Source organism: Lagopus muta, chromosome 2 (genome assembly GCF_023343835.1).
Source record: "Lagopus muta isolate bLagMut1 chromosome 2, bLagMut1 primary, whole genome shotgun sequence".
Lineage (NCBI taxonomy): Eukaryota > Metazoa > Chordata > Aves > Galliformes > Phasianidae > Lagopus > Lagopus muta.
In genome coordinates, this window is record NC_064434.1 from 53,261,116 (window position 1) to 53,280,196 (window position 19,081).

General features: G+C 36.7%; 1 protein-coding gene and 1 long non-coding RNA gene across 3 annotated transcripts in view; one reads left to right on the forward strand and one right to left on the reverse strand.

The window, feature by feature from the left end:
- Nucleotides 1-359: 359 nt before the first annotated feature.
- Nucleotides 360-5,051, forward strand: LOC125689465 (uncharacterized). Its single transcript, XR_007375292.1, has 2 exons — nucleotides 360-505; nucleotides 704-5,051. It is a non-coding gene; the product is annotated as an uncharacterized LOC125689465 (long non-coding RNA).
- MED23 (mediator complex subunit 23) overlaps nucleotides 4,534-19,081 on the reverse strand; it is a 34,446-nt gene continuing 19,898 nt past the window's right edge. For both annotated transcript variants that reach the window (XM_048936596.1, XM_048936595.1), the window contains 13 exons: nucleotides 17,793-17,956; nucleotides 16,402-16,526; nucleotides 15,735-15,940; nucleotides 14,943-15,123; nucleotides 13,816-13,986; nucleotides 12,358-12,574; nucleotides 11,320-11,556; nucleotides 9,741-9,906; nucleotides 8,827-8,899; nucleotides 7,521-7,735; nucleotides 6,550-6,670; nucleotides 6,317-6,448; nucleotides 4,534-5,595 (listed from right to left, as the gene is read on the reverse strand). In XM_048936596.1, the coding sequence (XP_048792553.1) occupies nucleotides 5,422-5,595; nucleotides 6,317-6,448; nucleotides 6,550-6,670; nucleotides 7,521-7,735; nucleotides 8,827-8,899; nucleotides 9,741-9,906; nucleotides 11,320-11,556; nucleotides 12,358-12,574; nucleotides 13,816-13,986; nucleotides 14,943-15,123; nucleotides 15,735-15,940; nucleotides 16,402-16,526; nucleotides 17,793-17,956 (2,182 nt within the window). In that variant the 3' untranslated portion in view covers nucleotides 4,534-5,421. The remainder of the gene's footprint in view (nucleotides 5,596-6,316; nucleotides 6,449-6,549; nucleotides 6,671-7,520; nucleotides 7,736-8,826; nucleotides 8,900-9,740; nucleotides 9,907-11,319; nucleotides 11,557-12,357; nucleotides 12,575-13,815; nucleotides 13,987-14,942; nucleotides 15,124-15,734; nucleotides 15,941-16,401; nucleotides 16,527-17,792; nucleotides 17,957-19,081) is intronic.

Sequence of the window (19,081 nt, forward strand, 5' to 3'; positions counted from 1 at the left end):
TGCAGTGTGAGTGCACTTCCAAAGTGCAGATGTGGCCAGGTCTAGTGACCTGCCACCAGCCTGTGTGTGGTCTTTTCCAGCTCAGTCTGTAATGCGGCTTAGTTATAGAACTGCACCCAAATCTCTCTACCCTGAAAGAGTTTCTCCCATCACCAAGCTACCTCCCAAGTTACTTTGTAGCTGCAACACTCTGCTCAAGGCTTCTGCATTCATTTTAGTCATGCTGACAGATCTCCACTTTTCCCTCTACATTCAGATTGCTGCTGCTGGTTAAAAGAAGCTATGTAGCAGCAGATGATATTTTGTCTGTATGTGGTGCCTGGAGTCGATCTTCACTCTGTCTTCCATTGTTCCTTCATAGAAAGCATGTCTGAAAGAAGAAGGGATTTACTCCTGTAAGGGCCCTTAAAGACTGGTTTGGCTCCTGCGTGGGAATTTCAAAACAAAGAAAACTTCAGAAACAAACAAACAAGAAAGACAACAAAGACAACACTGATGTGATAAGGTACTTCCAGATTCTCTTCTACTAAATTATATATATATATATTATTTATTATATGTTATATATTCTCAGCAGAAATAGCACTGTGGAGGGAAGGAGCTTATACAGATTTCCTTTGAGAATTCAGCCTCACATCTCTTCTTTTCTGCAAATATCAACAGTTTCCTTTCCCATCCATTTACCTTTACTTCACTGTTTCAGGCCCTTCCCCATCTCCCAGATGTCTCTATGAAGTCATTCATGGGATATTACACAGGCACCATGCATTTGCAGCACAAGAATACTGATACATTAATAATACAAGCCCAACAAGTAATGATGTTTTTTGTTTGTTGACTATACAACTTAACTGTAAGTGAAAGCATGCAAAAAAGGGGATGTGTTCTTCAGCGCAGGGACTGGCTCACTCAGGGCCTGGTTTTGTATTCTTCATGTTGACAGTATTTAACAAATAATGATGCTCAGTTAGAGCTACACTATACTTCTCAACTCCATTGCAATCACACAGATAATGCTATGCTCTCATTTCATACTGAGCATGCTAACTGTATTTTAAACAACTTTCAGAAGAGTTTTACTAATTTTAAATACACCTGCCATTGCTCTCATGAAAGTGTACTTCAAAATAAAAAAGGAAGCAATGACAGAGGCATTAAAATGCAGAGACATTATTCATATTAGCAGGGAAGAGGCTCAGTGCAAATGCTATACGGGAGTACTGTCACTCTGTTCTCTGCCTGCTCCTTTGTCAATACACTCAGGCATGGGGTAGCTATTTGTCATGAGGTGAATTGTGGAACTCACCTACACTTGAACTTCCTCCACTTGCTTGTTGTGCTAAGTTTGACACGTTGCTGCCAAACAACATCATATCAGCACTGCCCTGGATGGCCCATTGAGTCCCTGGCTTGGCCAGTTACTCTCCCTTGGCAACCAGTCAGTGGTAAGAGGTGGGTGCCTTCTTGGAGGCAGATTCAGAGCAAGAGCCTAACTGTGAGGGCTTGCAGTCATCACTCTGGCTCCAGAGAGAGGTATTTACTACAAAACCTACCAACAAATCCACTCCCACTCATCTGTCTTCTACCCACTAATACAGAGTACAACAGTTAACCTCAGAGTGATGTCATCTGTGACCCGACTGTACCACATTTTCCAGGAAATGTAATGCAAGTCTTAGCCTGTGCCCTCTCAGAGCCATGGATAGAACAATATCCCCCTTCCCCTCATTACACATGCACACATTGAAAAAAAATGTGCAAACCTCCTATTTAGAGGGACAGTAAAAATACAAAGCACATGAAACTTGATTTGTGAAACCGTAGCTTAAGCTCTCCTTACCTAGAAGAGAGGAATGAGGGATGTGGGGATCTGCTTGGTGGATAGGGTACTTGGACTTACTTGCCTGCAATGCAAGAGGATCATGTCTCATTGGTGGGCTTACTGTACTACAGGTATGTTTAAGCACCCATGTGTTTAACAGCACTTACAGAAGCAATTCTAATAAAAAGCAGCAGTTTTATGACAGTTAAGTCATTGTCAAATTTATTTTTTGAATCCTGCCAACTGCAACTTGCTCTCTCACCAACATCTGCTGCTTTCATCTTCAGAATAAAAATCCAAGCCCTGCAAGTCTAATCACATAACAGTTCCAACTCAAATCTTCATATTAGTTAAGGTTTGCTCTTTTCCACACCGAAAATTACTATGTAAAAACAAATCTGGAACATCAAACTTAAAGATGTGAAAGGATCAAGGCTCTATGCAACTTGAAACATGTAGGCACAGAGGAACTATTCAGTTATCTTTTGCCTCCCTTGCTCTCTCCTTCTTCATGTGGTTCAGCTTTGTGCTTCAAAGGCAATTCAGGCTGTTTTAAAATCTTCCCAAGCAGCACTGACATGGAGGCTTATAGGTGTATAGGTGTATCCTATTTGTACTTTTTAATTGGAAGTTAAATTATAAAGCTATCTGTGAACGCTCAGTTCTGCAGTAGGCTTAATGCAGAACTAGAGCGTGTGGTTTTCATGGCAAGGCACCTCAGCTGTAGGGAACTTAAAGAGTCCAGTTCACCAGGACATAGACAGGATCCTCATGCATTTCAGGAGATGGTAATAATTACAATCAATTTATCCTAACAACACAGTTCAACCCTAGTAAATCTCAGAACAGACACGTGCCACCAAGTCCCAGATCATTCTCTGTGGGAATCATCAAATACTACAAATCTAAACACTACAATGCCAAGGGCATATACATAGCTTATACACAGCAAGCATGCATGGAAAGGGAAGACTGGGGGCAGGAGAAAAGATCTTCCTTTTGATTAAAAAATAAATAAATTAGGAGAATGCAGAAACACAATGGTGTTTCACTGACCACAACTAACAGCAGATAAGTGAAGGAACAGGAGGATTGAAGAGAACCTCTGCAGCTGAATTTTTAGATGCTGCTGGAACAAAGGCACAGTGAAAACAAAACATTCACCACCTCTTGGAGCTGGAGTTACACACTGCATCCCAGCAGACATCTGGGTGGTTGAAATCCCCTGTCAGGATGAGAGCTGGCAAGAGCAATGCTTCCTGCAGCTGAAAAAGCAAGAAGGCCTCGTTAGCAGGCTTCCCTAGGTTAGGCAGCCTATAGTAGAACCTGACCATCAGTTGAAATGGCATATACCATAGAATCATAGAATTGCTCAGGTTGGAAAAGACCTCAAAGTTCATCAAGTCCAACCACAACCTAACCATACCATAACCTACCATAACTAATAACCCTCTGCTAAATCATGGGTTCCTGAGCACCAAATCCAAACAGTTTTTAAACACATGTAGGAATGGTGACTCAACCACCTCCCTGGGAAGCCTATTCCAGGGCCTAAGGTGAAAGATTCTTTGTTCCTACCACGATAACCTGCAGTATTTTTTCCAATTTCATTAATCCTTCTTTCAGGTCTCCTCTACACAGTCACCTCAGTTAAAATGAGGGAAAAGCAAGTAGGAATTCATTATTGAAAACCTCTTAGATGCACTTGGAAGATCTTGCAAAGCCCACAGATCAGGTGAGTCCTCCTGTAAACTTGATTACGAAGGGGAAAATAAAGCATATTTTAAACATCAAGGGCAACATGGCAATATTGCTCCTATGTTTTCAAATTTTGAATAACAATACTGGTAAATGGAGAGACAACTCGAACATGCGCAATGTGCTATTATACACACACCCAAGCACTAATCAAATTTTCTGCAGTCTCCCTCAGGTGGTTAAAGAGGGAATACAACCTTTTTCTAACATGAATTTCTGCTGACTTCGCCAGATGTCTAAATTGTTCAAGTCTTACTAAATAAATATTCTCTGCAAAAGTGACGTGAGGTGGGGGAGGTCTGCTATTACTGTAGCCCCCCCCCATATCATATGATAGTTCCATATCAGCTACCTGTAATGCAGGTAATAGAAGAAAACAAACAAATTAATTTCACAGACCTAAATGAGAAATGGAAAAGAAATACAAACCAAAATTCAAAACACAGAAAGCTTTACAGAATGCCAATAGCTTTCGCTATTTGCTTCTACAGTGTTATCCAACTTCCTCAATACATTATTGCTATGAAATCCCACTGACTGGAAACAGGTGCTATTTTGAATACTGAGAAGGATACTAAGTATCCTGGGTCCACATCAAGCTAGAATACAAAGCAAGACAATTCAGGAAAATGCAGTGCTAGTATTAGTTCAGTTGGAACACACAAGCAGAACAGACAGGAGATGTGCTGTTTCTGCAGGTTTTTCTGGCTGTATGCCCCAAAAAATTGTTCAGGAAGAGAACAAGTTGTTAAGAGTTTCACTGATGACAGAAATTGTAAAGCCACAATGAGATTCTCACTTCTCAGATCTGCCTGAGAAGCCCTTGATATCGTAAATCCTTATTTTTAATATAGAATGTACAGAAAATAAATAAGCTTAATACCATTACAGTCTTTAAGGCTTATTTTTTTTTTTAATTTAAAAAGTTTGTCAAACAAGATGAATATTTACAAAATGTTTAGTATTTCAGCTCTAGTACCAAAACCTGTTCACTACAGTACACAGATAAAGAAAGTAGAATATACAAATTTAAAATATAGAGTATCAAGAAAATCTAGGTGACCTGATAAAAATTACAGCATTTCCCAAATGGAAAGGTAAAACGTCAAACAGCATGGCTTTAACTGAGCACACACTTCCAGTAAATACAGTAGAGACAGACTCTGGAAAATCTACACCAGTGTAGTAATTGATGCTAGATCAAAGCCACCACTCACCTCTTGAATCCCTACATCCCTTGAATATAAACTGTACATATGAAATTTACAGTGATTTTCAAAAGCTCATTCTCAATCTCCAGAAAGATGTTCTAATGCCACACAATTGATGCAATCTCTTTGTCTACGAGTTTTCCTACATAACGGTTTAGTTTACCTGCCCAAATGATGATAAAAAATTCTTCTGTTGGACAAAAAGAATACAAATTCCTAATATTCAGAAGTCAAATGCAAGAAAAGTCTTTTTTTTTTTTTCCTTTTTAAACCAGACTATATATACACTGAATATGCTTTCATTTCACAGAGACAGAAGGAAGGAAAAATCCAGATGACTTAAATCAGGGTAGGGAGCAGGAATGCTGTAAACTCTTCAGAAGTCTTTATACTTGCTTGTAGAGAAACTTTAATCAGTGCTTTCAAAGAAAGGCAACATACACCTCATTTAGTGTCTGATATAAATAGACAAGATTGGCATGCATACAATTAGCTTCACTGTGTAAAAGAAAATGAAGCACGGATCTGTCTGTAGTTTTCTTTCCTTTTATACAGCATACCAGATTTCAGTTCAGATGATATTTCACCTTGAAGGCTGCCTTCACATCAAGACCAGTCTAACACTTCATTTCACTGTGTTACTGGCAGAGCAACATTAACAGACACTTGGCTAGGTTGCTGTGCTGGTGACCCATTACTGAGAGGTTGCTGTGGAACACCTGCTGGCTCCATTTTGCTGATGTGTGTTATGAAACGTAACCGAAGTTTCAAAGCTGGTCTTAAGTTACAAATTATTTTCTCAACCTGTAAAATAGAACAATTATAAATAATAAATTAAGACAGAAATGCATTTGGTAAATCGGGAGTTTTCGGACACATTGCCACCAATACAACCACTAAATATGCACAGTGAGAAAAAGATCACAGTATTAATGTTAACTTTCTATTTGTCACGTAAAGTTACGGACCTCTTGTGATAACAACCCTTAACCCTGCTCCCTGCTTTGGTCTAACAGTACTATAACAAAGCTCTGCAGAATGATTAACACAATTTGTATTTCTAAGAAGTTCAACCTTTTATAAAATTAACTACGTTACTATTAATACTAATAATACTATTATTATTATTTTTTTAAACCAACTTTGGCCACATTCTTGCTTTTTTCACAAGTCAAGCTACATTAAGTGAAACAGAAACTAAGGAAAAACTTGAAAGATATGGCTTGAAATATATTGTCAAATATTCAAAATTTTATACAGCTTTGCCCCAGTGGCTGCTTTAATAATAGTACTTCGAGAACCTTCAAGCTGCATCTTAAGCTTCACACTACAGAAAATAACCCAGAGATCTGAGATACTAAGCTTACTGCAGTTAAAGATTGTAACTGCATAAAAGTGTACCAACTCCCCAGTTTGCATACAGAGAGACTAGTCCAAAATTAAGCTTTTTGTTTTACTGCTATAGATGAAAACCATTCCTTAGAAAGATTAATTTTCTATAAGGGAAGATAACTGATTTACTTACTTGGTCTTTCACACTGTCACCTGTGAACATATATTTCATATGATACAGGAAATCGCATATGGGATCCATGTAGTTCAGATGCGAGCTGTACTGATCAGCATTCAGGAGCATTTCATAGAATGCCACTCCAATCTGTCTCCAAAGACACAAAAGTGTCAGACTCTACTTTTTAATATAATTGCAATTCAAATATAATAGACATTGTATAAAGTGATCCAAGAGCTATGCTATACCTCTATCATGCATCGTGTCCTCTCCTGCTGGAATCGCTGTAGAAAAGGACCAACGAGGTGGTAAACATAAAGCAACTGGAACTCTGTTTTCACTATGGGTATCAACACTTCTGTGAGGAACCTGTAATATTTCAAAGGTACTTATTACTTCAACCAGACTTATTTTCTTCTCTTCCCAACATTCAACTAAAGCATCAGATTATCTCTGATGGATCTGAGCCTTTCTTTTAGAAATTACTATGATGTTTTGAAAATATTAGCTGTTTCAGTGACGCTCTAGAACACTTCTAGGCATTATTAACTAAAACAAGAAATCTCAAGGAGAAATGCAATCCCACCAAAGCTTAGCAGAATGCTATGTGCAGTGGAAAAGCTGTCCTCTGAAGTTTTAACATTACCTTTAATTCAATTGTCATGACTAATTGAGAGGAATTCATCATAACACCTTCACTTTTGCCCAGTATGTTAAAACTTGGTATTAGGAAATGACAGCTGTTAGTCTTACCATTAACACAGCACTGTGGAAAGTCAAATCAGTATTTTTTTAATGCAGTGGTACTTTTCACTTGACTTAATGACTAAGTGGGCCACTCACTATTGTGTCTTTCAGCCAGTAAAGCATCTCACTGAGCAGCTACAGGGTACCTTCCAGAATTAAAGACACACTGATCATAGCTGAAACTTTATACTACATTTTTAGGAAAAGTTTAAATGAACAAAAACAAGCACAAAACTAATAAAAATTTTTTAAAAGACAGTTGTAAAGGACAGTCACACTCTAGATGAGAGCTCTGAAACTTACAGACAATAAGAGCCATGATGAGGGGAAAAAGGGAGCTGGAAAAGGACTCGTGATCTACTGAGCAGATTTCGGTGCAGCTCCCTACACATTTGCTTTACTACAGGTACAGCTTTGCTGTACAACACACATATAAAATTGAAGACAAATCATCAAATATAATTACACATACTTGGGAATGAGAGAAAGCTGTCCAATGCTAGAATGATGCCAAACAGCATGTGCCAAAGCCAGAGTGTAGCTACAACTCATCTCAGAGTAAGACTGATGACATGCTGTGAAGTCAAACAGCTGGAAAGGGTAACCAACCCACTCTGTCTCTGAAGTCAAGCTGGGACTGTTGATAACATTCACAATGTGATCATGGAGAACAATCCAGTATGGCTCCTGGAAAAACAAAGAGGCTGAATTCCTTCTGAAAAGAACATTCAAAATGACAGCAGAGAAAGGATGAGTAACATCATTATATTTCTAAGATGTTTTCAACTAGATGGTAGTTTATATACCTGTTTGATGAACCTGAAAATTAAGATGCATAATACAAAACAAACACATCCATGTCCATGGATGTGGCGCACTCAAAGGTTATCACAAGGTTATCATGACACAGTTCATTAATTTAATTATTTAGAGAGCTATTGTAAAAGATACCAAAAGGAACAGAGCAAATGTTAAAGGCCTTAGTGGAAAGAGAACAAAAATTTTCTGAGTACAAGCACAAACAGACCAAAAATCCAACATGAAATCAAAAAGAAAGATATAAATGCCAGAGAATATAAACAAAGGTTCAAGGAAAACGGTCCAGAGAAATCAGTGGATCAAAAATAATGAGGACAAAATCCATGCTGGCTTTTTTTCCAAAGAAAGAAACTACTTTGAAAGAGGAAGGTCACAAGGACAACTGTTGCACGTATAAGCAACAAGTAAGAAGAAAAAGAAAGTTAAAGTTATTCAGATTTTCCTGGTCATTATATTCAGAAGATCAAAACGTCTACCAACACATGATCACTAATACTGCATGCACTTGCTTATACAGCCTTAGGTACATTTACGTAGTTTAAGAATATTTCTCAAGAAGTTGAGAGAATGATATAAAGACATACAGATAAAGGATGTGTAAGTGTTAAGACAATTAGATTTGCATCAGAAGCCTTACAGAAAATTTTGAGTTTGCAGTTCCAGCTCATAATTAATACAACACGTGGAACCTAACATTTTTAATAGGAGTAATTAACTCATTTTCATCCTAGCCTGAAAACAAAACAAAAGCAGAAAGCTTCATCACTTCTTCCATGCTGCATAAGTAGAAAAAGATGTTTTTCTAGCGTGCAAATAGTCTTCAGAATGGCTCTCTGAGGAATCTGTACATGTTGCCTTTACACTGCAAACTGAAAAAAGTTTTGAAATGTACTCTAGAAAGTCAATAATGTTTTTGTGAAAGAAGACATTTTATTTTAAAATACAACATATTGACTCACTGGTAAGGCTGTGATAATTAGTCCAATAGCATTCATCCAAGCTGTGATATTCTCTCTTGGCACCAGGGGCTGACTACAGATAGAAATAAAAAAAGAAAACCTGAGCTCTGAAATCCACAACTGTAATTTGTGCTTTCCATGTGCCTGCAAGAAGGTTTATTTATACAAAGAACACTTCTCAAGTTTACAGAACTATACAAACACATGCAGTTTTCAGAAGACACAACAGTCAGCATAAGTATCACTATGACATTGCTTGAAAAATTTTAGTCCAACATGATTTTGTTTTAGAAGCATGTTTTTCTGAAAGGGTGTAATCACACTATGACTGCTACCAAACAAGCTCAAGTGCATAACAGCTGCTTGTCCCTTTATTTACTCGTTCCCTCCACATGCCACAAAGCTAACAATAATATATTACTAAGCTGAATAAAGCTGAAAACAAAATCATTTCAGTTTGTCCCTACTGATCAAAGATGACGTTTTGAGTCATGTTTGCAAGAAGACTAGGTCCTTCTTTTCACTTCAGTTCAACAAGGAATCAATAAATAGAACTACAGGTCAAATTTAAGGCATCCTGAGAGCACACTGGCCTTGCAACTCTGTTCTGTTTCAAAGTATCTCTAATTTAACACACAGGATTCAGAGTCCTACAAATGGTTTCTGCCTCCTTCGCTGTATATTAACTGATGGAATTTCTCCTTTCACTCCAGCTGAAAGGACAAGACTTTTTCTAGCCTTGTGCCATTGAACCCAATGAAAAACTCTGCAAAAACCACTTAAATGCAAATAGTGAATGGTTTAATTAATTTAAATGTTACAAAACCTTAAGAAAACGAATACTGCAAACTACCTTAGCAATCTTCAATTACATATTATAAACTGCAGAAAACATTTTCAGAAAGCCAACGTACCTCTTCAGCACAACGTTCAGTAGCGCATTGCCCACATCTGTTCCTGGAACTGCCAGTGCCATGAGCTCAACACAGGTAACATGAAGAGCATGGGCAGCTGGGTTAGGAAACTCATTGAATCTCCAGTCACAATTTGGAAATGGACCAGGTGATTTGCCTGCCATAGGTGACAGTGATTAAGGAAAAAAAGCTCCCCAACAAGAACTAGCATACACAGCACACTGCTTAACACTGCATGTATATGTCACAGAGACAAAACTGAACTGAAAGAAATCGCTAAGAACGTGTAAAATAGACACAGCTAAAAAATAAGACATATGGATGAGCATGAATATAAGCCACTTGAAGCACTGCATAAATACAGTTATGAATACACATGTGCATAAAGCAATGTGTAGACTCACACATGTCATGCAAAGGATAAATTTCCTCAATGAAGTGATGGAAGAAAAAACATCAGCCATCTCATACAGGACAAGATGAAATTAACAAGAATTTGCAGCGCGAAACCTTCAATTTACTTTAGCAAAAGATCTCCTAGAATTCTACAGCAATGGTTTATGCAAAGTAAGCACCTGCTCAGCCTCTGAAAAGACTTTCACAAGGAAGAATAGATCATTAGAGCTAAATATTGAGAAGATCTAACACTGTTGACATTTGCATAAGAGCAGACTTCTATGTAATTTTAATTTTCTTTATATAGATCTAATACACGTTCCACAAGACACATTAGAAAAAGACCAGAAAGATGAGCGAAAATGTAAGATGTAGAAAATTGGCTAAATCCCATAAAGCTAACCCTAAGAGAGAAGGCATCCAGAGAGACTCCACTAGTGCTACTCTCTAGAACACAGAGGTGCCTAGGTTCACCATAGTATTTTAAGTCAGCTGTAATCACAAACATAAAAATAAAAAGCAACAATTAAGAGCATTAAGGCTGGTGTTAAAGGTATTACTGTGTCCTAAAAACACACCCGGCAGTTGTTAACATAATGTATATTGACCCTCACCTATATGCTGTTAGCTATACAGAATTTTTTTTTCCCCCATCATAATACTGGTAATGGCACTAGAAAAAAAGTAATCTTATGTTCTAAATTTATTTTCATCATGTTTTATGTCAAACTTACTTTGTGTAGCAAGTAAGATTCATTTCAGAATGCATAAATATCAGCATTTTTATCTAGAAACAACGGAGTAAGTAGTGAAATATTTGCAAAGCTGTACTGTACTTCATTTTCACCACATGTTTCAGGATGTTTTTGATAGGAGAGCACAGTCACATAAAACAACAAAGAAATAAAGAGACACATTGCAACTTTGATCTCATCTTCTAAACAATTTCTGTAATTGGAAGGAATAGCTCTGTATTGTTTAAGGAGAGGTCAGTTATCCTTTATCATTATTGATTTTTACATAATCTCCACTCAGTTTTGTATCTGCTTAATTGGTTTACTGCTTTAACATTCTACACACCTCTAGAAACAAACTCAAAATAGGCTAATTAATGAAATTGAACATTTTGATAAAACAAAGCTAAAAGACATTGGTACAGCTTAGTGCACACTAAGAAGGATATTGTCTACTAGTCTTCCAATGAGTTTGCAATAGTAAGTGTCATCAGGAACCCATGGATTATCTTCTCTGGCATTCATAGCACATTTGAGGTAAGTATCACTTAGGCACCAACCCAGAGGGCGGTTATCTTTGAGAGAGCCAATGATGGCATGAACAAGCTTCCTCTTGAGGTTGGTGCGCTCTCTCAGATGTCGCTCGTAATAGTGAAGGGTGTTGTACAAGTAAGTCACCGGACGGTCTGCCAAGAAGAAAACAAGAAAGTGAATGGAAATCTCTCTTAGCATCATTATTACACTTCCGATGGCAAGAATGAAATTCAAACTAAGAGCTGGACAAGACTAAATTGCATGTACTTAAAAAAGCACGTATGGAACAGGTACACGTTCTTTGTGTCAATATACAGCATTTACTTTCTTTTGTCTTGCATTTATGCTTGAAAGCATGGAGACAGGCAGAAGACAGGCAAAGTCAACATCATCACATAAGCTATTAGTAATTTATTCATTAATAAATCCTCTAAACCATCTCTACATTTAAAAGCTATTAAATAGTAAGACTCTAGTCATGAAGTCACAGTAAACAAAGAACATCCTAAGATGTCTGGCCATAACATTACAATGTCATCTATAAAAATAAATATACTGCAGAAGTGTATTAAAAATAAAGAGTTAAAAAAAAAAAACAAACACAGGATAAATAATTTTGTCTTAAGCAATGTTAGGTGGAAGAACTTTTTCTATTGTCTTAGTATCTAAAAGACTGTTAAGATACAACTCCAAGTATTCACTACTACAAGGGGTGAAAGGGAAAGGTGTGAAGCAAGCATAGTCTTACAAAAGCTACCTGAATAAGAGCACTGTTTGTAGGCTGAAGTACACTAATCACATATTGTACTTCTTTGTGGAAATGCACACACACAATTCATAGAATACTAATGAATTAAACAAAACTATGTTAGCTGATTGTTATGAATGAAGGAGATGAAGGACAAGAGCATCACCACAGTAGGAATAAGAGCCTGCATTCACAGGTAACTTACCATGGAATTTGTATAAACCTCCCAGATGATCCAGTAAAGTTTCTAGTGACTTAGACACTGGAAGCAGTTCCAGAAATCTATGGATTACAATGTCAAACACCGGCAGAAATCGCAGACATACATTTCCAAAGTAAATTGGAAGATACTGGGGCTGGATCTGAACTGGGGGATTGACTTGCTCTGCCAAGCCTTCAAAATACAACTTTTCAGGATATTTCTGGAGGGAAAGAAACCAAACAAGCTTGAAAGCTATTTCTTTAAAAGCATTGTATTGAATATTCAGCACCCACGTTGCTTTAAAAGACACTTCATAACCTTCATTATCATTCATAACTCCAATAAGAGGTTAGCAACGCAAAGCTTACTGAAGAAAAATGATCTTCTGAGTGAAATCACGCAGTGGTTATGACCAGAAGATACATATTCAGAAAACAAACAACCCAGAAGTTTCTCCATTGGTCAAGGGGGCGTAAGGGAGTAATAAATAAACCGAGCCAAAGCTAAAAGCAACTAGTCACTATGTGTCACTTGTCACAGTGTTACAGGAGGAAATGTAAAGGAAATTAACACCACTGAAAGCTTCTGCATTATGTACTAAGTCAGAGCACTAGAAATAATATACATGTAATTGCTCCCTGGGAAAGAACTGGAATGTACCCAAATACCAGATGAGTGCAGCTGAAACAGGTGCATGGTATTTACCCGTGACTGAAATTTCCACATGTCAGACTGAGTCTAGTAACTTTACATCTATGGCTGAACACTTCCCAGATCAATATAATTTGGTCTTCAACTATTATTCACTTTTAGAAAGTTAAGACACTTCACTGCCAGCACAGAACCAAATGGGGACCAAAAAGCACCTGGATCAGAACCATATCTGCTTAGTTGCATGGGAGTTTAGTTGTACCTATTTTCACTCAGCATTTAAATATCCTTTGACAGAATGCTTCATCACACATCACTTTTTAGCCAGCAGAAGCCAGTATGTTTACAAAAATATTAAAATCTCAGTAATTCTCTTCCCTGATGTGTCTGGAAATTGTATTTTTCTCACACAGGAGATGGAAGACTTCAATAATTAGGAGAAAAATGTAGATTTAACTGTTGTATTAGTCATAAAAGAACAGAAGGAAATATACTTTTTCCCTGGTGCACAAGAATTCTATCCTAAATGAATCTCAGTAAAAACAAAGTTTTAAAATGATTGGATTTAGATGAACAAGGGTTCCTCATAAGCCCTTCAGATGCTTCCCTATTTGGATATTACAAATTATAATTTGAACACAATTCTGTAAACATAGCATTGTATTTTTACAGTAGCCCAAACAAATTACTACTTAAGTAGCTCTAAGAACCTACAGAACTGTCTTGTAATTTTCAAGGAAAAAATACTTTCTAGCTCATCTGAACTCTACAGGAAGTATCAAAATACAGTGGTTTTATTAGCTTTGATACCTTGTGATAACTCATATGCTTAGTATGCCAGTCATTCTGCAGCCAATGCTCTGGAGAATTCTCCTTCACAAAATCACTCACTCTGTTTCTGAAATCATTAGGCTTGAGTAAGAGTAATTGAATAATGAAGTAACAGACTTGAGCTTCATTTCCTTCATGACTACGCATAGCCTTCAAACAAAAAGAATCAGAAAACATGGAATTATAGAGTTGATGCTGCTGTCTGCTTAGGAACCACTAGACATTAGCAAGCCAGTAGAGCTCAACATTACATAGATCTGCACACAAATTCACACAAAAAATATAGTCTCTCAACTTTATTTTTGGAGTGAAGATGGAACACAGGTAGGCACCATCATCACTGGAGAAAAGTAATCATCACATTTTCTATTCTGCAGAGAGAAAATCTCAAAAAATTCCCGGTGAAAGTATATTACCCAAGAATTCTCTTTCTCTTCTGTATCTCTGCTCTCTTCTTGAAAATAGCTTCATTATTACTAGTAATCAGCTAAGACTGCTTCAAACTTCCAGCCACTCCATCATGTTCTCACTTGAGCTTGAAGTCCCCATTAAAACTCAAACAGCTTTATAATTTAAAGATCTCATCTTAGCACAATTATAATTACAGAAAGAAAATTTATTTCCCTTTGGCTAAGTTCTACTTTTCTTTAATTTACAAGATAACCTAAAAAGACAGAACACCATTTTTCCTCTATTTTTTTTTCTGATGAATCAGGCTGAATTCCAAGCAAAAAGACAATAACAAACAGGTACAGAGCTTTCCATTTGTTTCCAAAAAATGGCATACTACTCCTGTCTTTTCCAAATGCAGCAGAAGTAATTGCACAGCTCTGAGATCAAAGATCCAGAGCACAAAAAAATAAAGTTCAATAATACTAATTCAATGGTTGCCTTTAAATAACCACAAAAGGCTTTCCCTATAGATTCAGGTAACTATAAGACTGACTTTTACATTACTTACAGAACTAATCTACTATTTTACTTATCAAATAGTCAATATTTTTTAAGTGATACACTTCTAAAAAAAATTGCTCTCACAGAAGTAGCACAGATAGCAAGGACCAAACTCTAAGCAGAAAGAACCTCTCAGATCCTTTAAGACTTACCAAACAAAGTATCAACCTGTCCAGTGTTACAATGTTGTATTTCCACACCATATCATTGAGAATCTCAATACATTTATTGAGCTGCTGACCTCCTGCAGAGGTAGAGAATTCATACACCAAGAAATCCGCAAATGTCCTGACATGTGCCACAAGAGCTCTGGCCCCAATTCTTTCTAATACTCTACCACAGAAGAGAACAAAACAAAACAAAACAAAAGCTAGTCTCTCTTACAAGAACATTTGGAAGCAAATCAAATGTCACACTTTTTAAAACATTTTCATCTGATATATCCTAAGAATGAATGAGCTTTACACAAATGTTTACTCCTCGCCTTATTAAATGAAGAGAAACTAAAACAAACAAAAAGACCCATTTAAAGAACAAGTGAATTTCAAAGTTAATAATTAGAAGAAATGTCTCAGGTTCACCAATTCTGATCCACGGTATTCTGTTCAGAATACATGCTTTCGTTACGTATTTTTATGCATAACATCATGAAGTTATATATCCAGTAGCCCAATGCAGTTTTATTTTTCTGTACTGTGTACTTAAATACAAAAATAGCATTAAAATACTGGTACAGACCATTATGTACAAAACAAACAAAAAACTCAGTCAGGAGGTACAATCAATCTTAGATGCTACATCAATATCTGGCTCCACTCTTTTGTTCCCCATGTTCAAAATTTTAAAAAGTATGTGCAAATTGAGCTCCAATGCACATGGACTATGTCCTCCTAGCAGAAAATGCTGCTGCACAAACATTGAAATTGCACCTTCTGTATACTCACCTGTAACCAATTTGATTAATGTGATCTGTCTCTAGCAGCATCTTCCACAGCAGACAAAGGAAAAGTGGGGGTGAACCCTGCACTGAAAAGCGTGTGATTATTTCATTTTCATTGGTCATAGACTTCCACTTCCGATATTCTTCTTCCACATTCTTCTTCAGGTTAAAACGGCTTTCCTGAGGCACGTTATTCTGTTTGAAGAACACCTGAAAGAAAAGTAGGATGTAGTGTGACCGAGAGCCTAAAATAAAAGTATGAAAGGCCAACTTCAGCCTGACTTTGCACATTATAAGTTTCTACTTCCTTGTACAATGAAAATCCACTAGGCAGGATTCTTCACCCTGACACCATGCTGACTATTTTGTCAATAATATATGACAAACTGCCACAAGATTACAGGCTTCTTCAATCATTATTTATATATTTTTTAAAGATCTGATTTAGCTTTAGCTAGTAGTATCAACTTGCCAAACTTGACCTTAGAATACTTCAGGAAAAGCTAACTCATTTCTGAAGATACATCAGTGTTACAGGCATGTTTTTTTACACTGATTTAGCATAGCACAGACAGAAAATGAATCTCACTGACTAGTAAAAAGCAAAATAACTTGTTTAGAGAGTAAGTTCTGCGTATTTCCAGATATAAAATCATCAGCATAACTATTACCTGCAGTGGAGCTGGAAAACAGCTTAGTGTATGGGATGCCCAGTTATGTGGAGTAAAACTCATGATAGTCTGCAATATATCCTTGCACCAAGTTCCTTGAATTGAATCAGAGCCTGTGAAAAAATCTAAGAAATGGATTGACAACATTAGAATTTCATGTAAAAATAATCCTAATGTTGCTTATTGTTATTTGTTCTGTAGCAACATGCATTAAGGCTCTGTTGTATAAAAGCGCTCACTTTTTGACCAGCTTCTCCCATCCCTTCCTATAGAATCTTATTTATTCCATAGAATAACATATTTTACAATATTAACAATAATGGAATTACTTTTAGGCTTTGAGCTAGAAATAAAGCAAGCACCATTTTAAGATCTTATATTTAATTTTCTTTAACAACAGCAGAACATGCTACTGCTGATTAACTGATTAAAATTTTAAAAAACCTTGAGGAAATTAATGACAGTGAAATCACTGGATGCTACTTCTGCATTGCTTTAAAAAACAGCTCAGCAGTTTTCTCAATTGACAGAATCATAGAATGGCCTGAGTTGAAAGAGACCACAATGATCATCTAGTTTCAACCCCCCTGCTATGTACAGGGTCACCAACCACCAAGCCCAGGCTGCCCAGAGCCACATCCAGACTGGCCTTGAATGCATCCAGGAATGGGGCAAGATTAAGCTATAGAAATCAAACAAAACTCACTCCCTTCTAGCCTCCAATATCGGTTTAAAATTACATATATTGATCAAAGGCATAAAAACTAAACACAGAGAAGCCCTTTATTTAAAGATTTCCTCCATCAGTTTTTCTAAAATCAATTGTTCTCATTCCCCATCAAGTCTTTACACTAAAAGTATATTTTTCCATAAACAAAGGAGCTAGAGAAAGTACCCTTCACCAAGCTAACAAGAACTACCCACTATAATTATAAATTCCTAACACATTAAAATCCGCAATAAAAACTTCTCCCTCTTCCCTCCCAAATCCAAAGCACATGCTACTACTTCTTAAAAGGTAAGCAAATGAGGTTTCTGCACGAGCAACATACTTGCTCTTAACATTACATTTTTACTTTTAAATGTCAAATATCAGTCATCAATCCAAACCTTTAATAATGAAATTGAAAGCAGGATAAAGAGAACAAGATGGTAACACTAGATCTGTGTTTAAGATCTAGTTGATTTTTATACATCTGACTTCTGATGGCTTTTTCCCTACAAATAACGTCAGAATTCATAAGCACAAATTATACATTTCTCAAAACAGGAAAATTGTGGGATATATATTTGGACTGGGTCATTTCTAGGATTTTATGTTAAATGGTATTATAGAGAAGTGGTCTGACTTCAATCTTCAGTTAAACATCATCTCAGCACACCACTGTTACCTGTCACATGCGTTGCTCTTGCTAGAGTTAAGATTAAAGCCCTGTTGAGTTCTTCTGATTCTGCGGACAGAACTGTTTTGGGGTCACTGAGGAATCGTGTAAACTGCGGTTGGACTTCTGAGCTGCCCAAAGCTGTGATTAGCCTTAAAGCAGTGCTCTCAACACTGAAAGAAGGAAACAGTCCAATTAGTAAATAACACCTATACTACTGCTTCTAAGATTCTAAAAAGACTCTTTTAGTTTCTACTTCATGTAATACAAAACCATTTGTTTTGCAAGTGATGTTCTCAACTTTCTTTCAAATAAAGCCCCTCAAAAGTTGATTTAGTGAAAATTTCGGGTGCAGAGTAGTTGGAAACCAGATTGGGGTTTCCCCAGTTTAGAGCTCCCCTTTATTATCTTTTGAACACCTTCATCTAAACAAAGATATACGGACTAACATACGCATGCTAGAACAGAACAAAAAAACCCAAGCATGAACAAGACAAAGAATTTGCAAAGATACCACCTTGAAATGGAAATCACTAGACCATCCTCACTAAAGAAATGAAGTATTGCTTTTGATGAAAAGCACTTTATTTTACCACATGCTGACTGCAAGTGCTTTTCACATGAGACAGTTTGAAGTAATTTAAGAGATTTTTACAATCTCATGTCTCTGAAATGCCAAAGCCATCTATTAGTTTACCCCAAACTAGCAACATGTTACGTGCACCTAAGTTGTCTGATTCACATAACGATCTTGTCTTTCATGAAGTGAAAAGACAAAACAGTACTCAGACAAAACAATAAAAAGAACACTATTTCCAGCTTCAAATCCATAGAATAGATTGGGTTGGAAGGAGCCTTAAATATCATCTAGTAAATTAAAAAGAAAAACCAAAAGAAATAAACCCAGATTCTGGATACAAACTGAGTATCAGTCTGCAGCTTAACCTTTCAAAAAACATAAGACAACAAAAACCAGTATTTTTCCCTAGAATTAACTGCACATGGACTCTAGAATTTGAACTAGTCCTTCCATCTTTCTTGTATGCAGATTAGCTATTGTTTTAAAGTGTGACTTACACTGATGCAAGGCATACATCAATTATTTTTTCCCCACAAATTCACACAGAGCCCCCACAGCTTCATACTGACTCCTTTATAGATCTAAGATGAGTAAAATGAGTGAAGTTATTTCTCTGATCTGACTGAAAATTAACGTTACTACCAAATGAACTGGAATCAGTTTAATTCTTGTAATGGGCTTATACATCATCTACAGGAATAAACAAGCAGAATCCCAT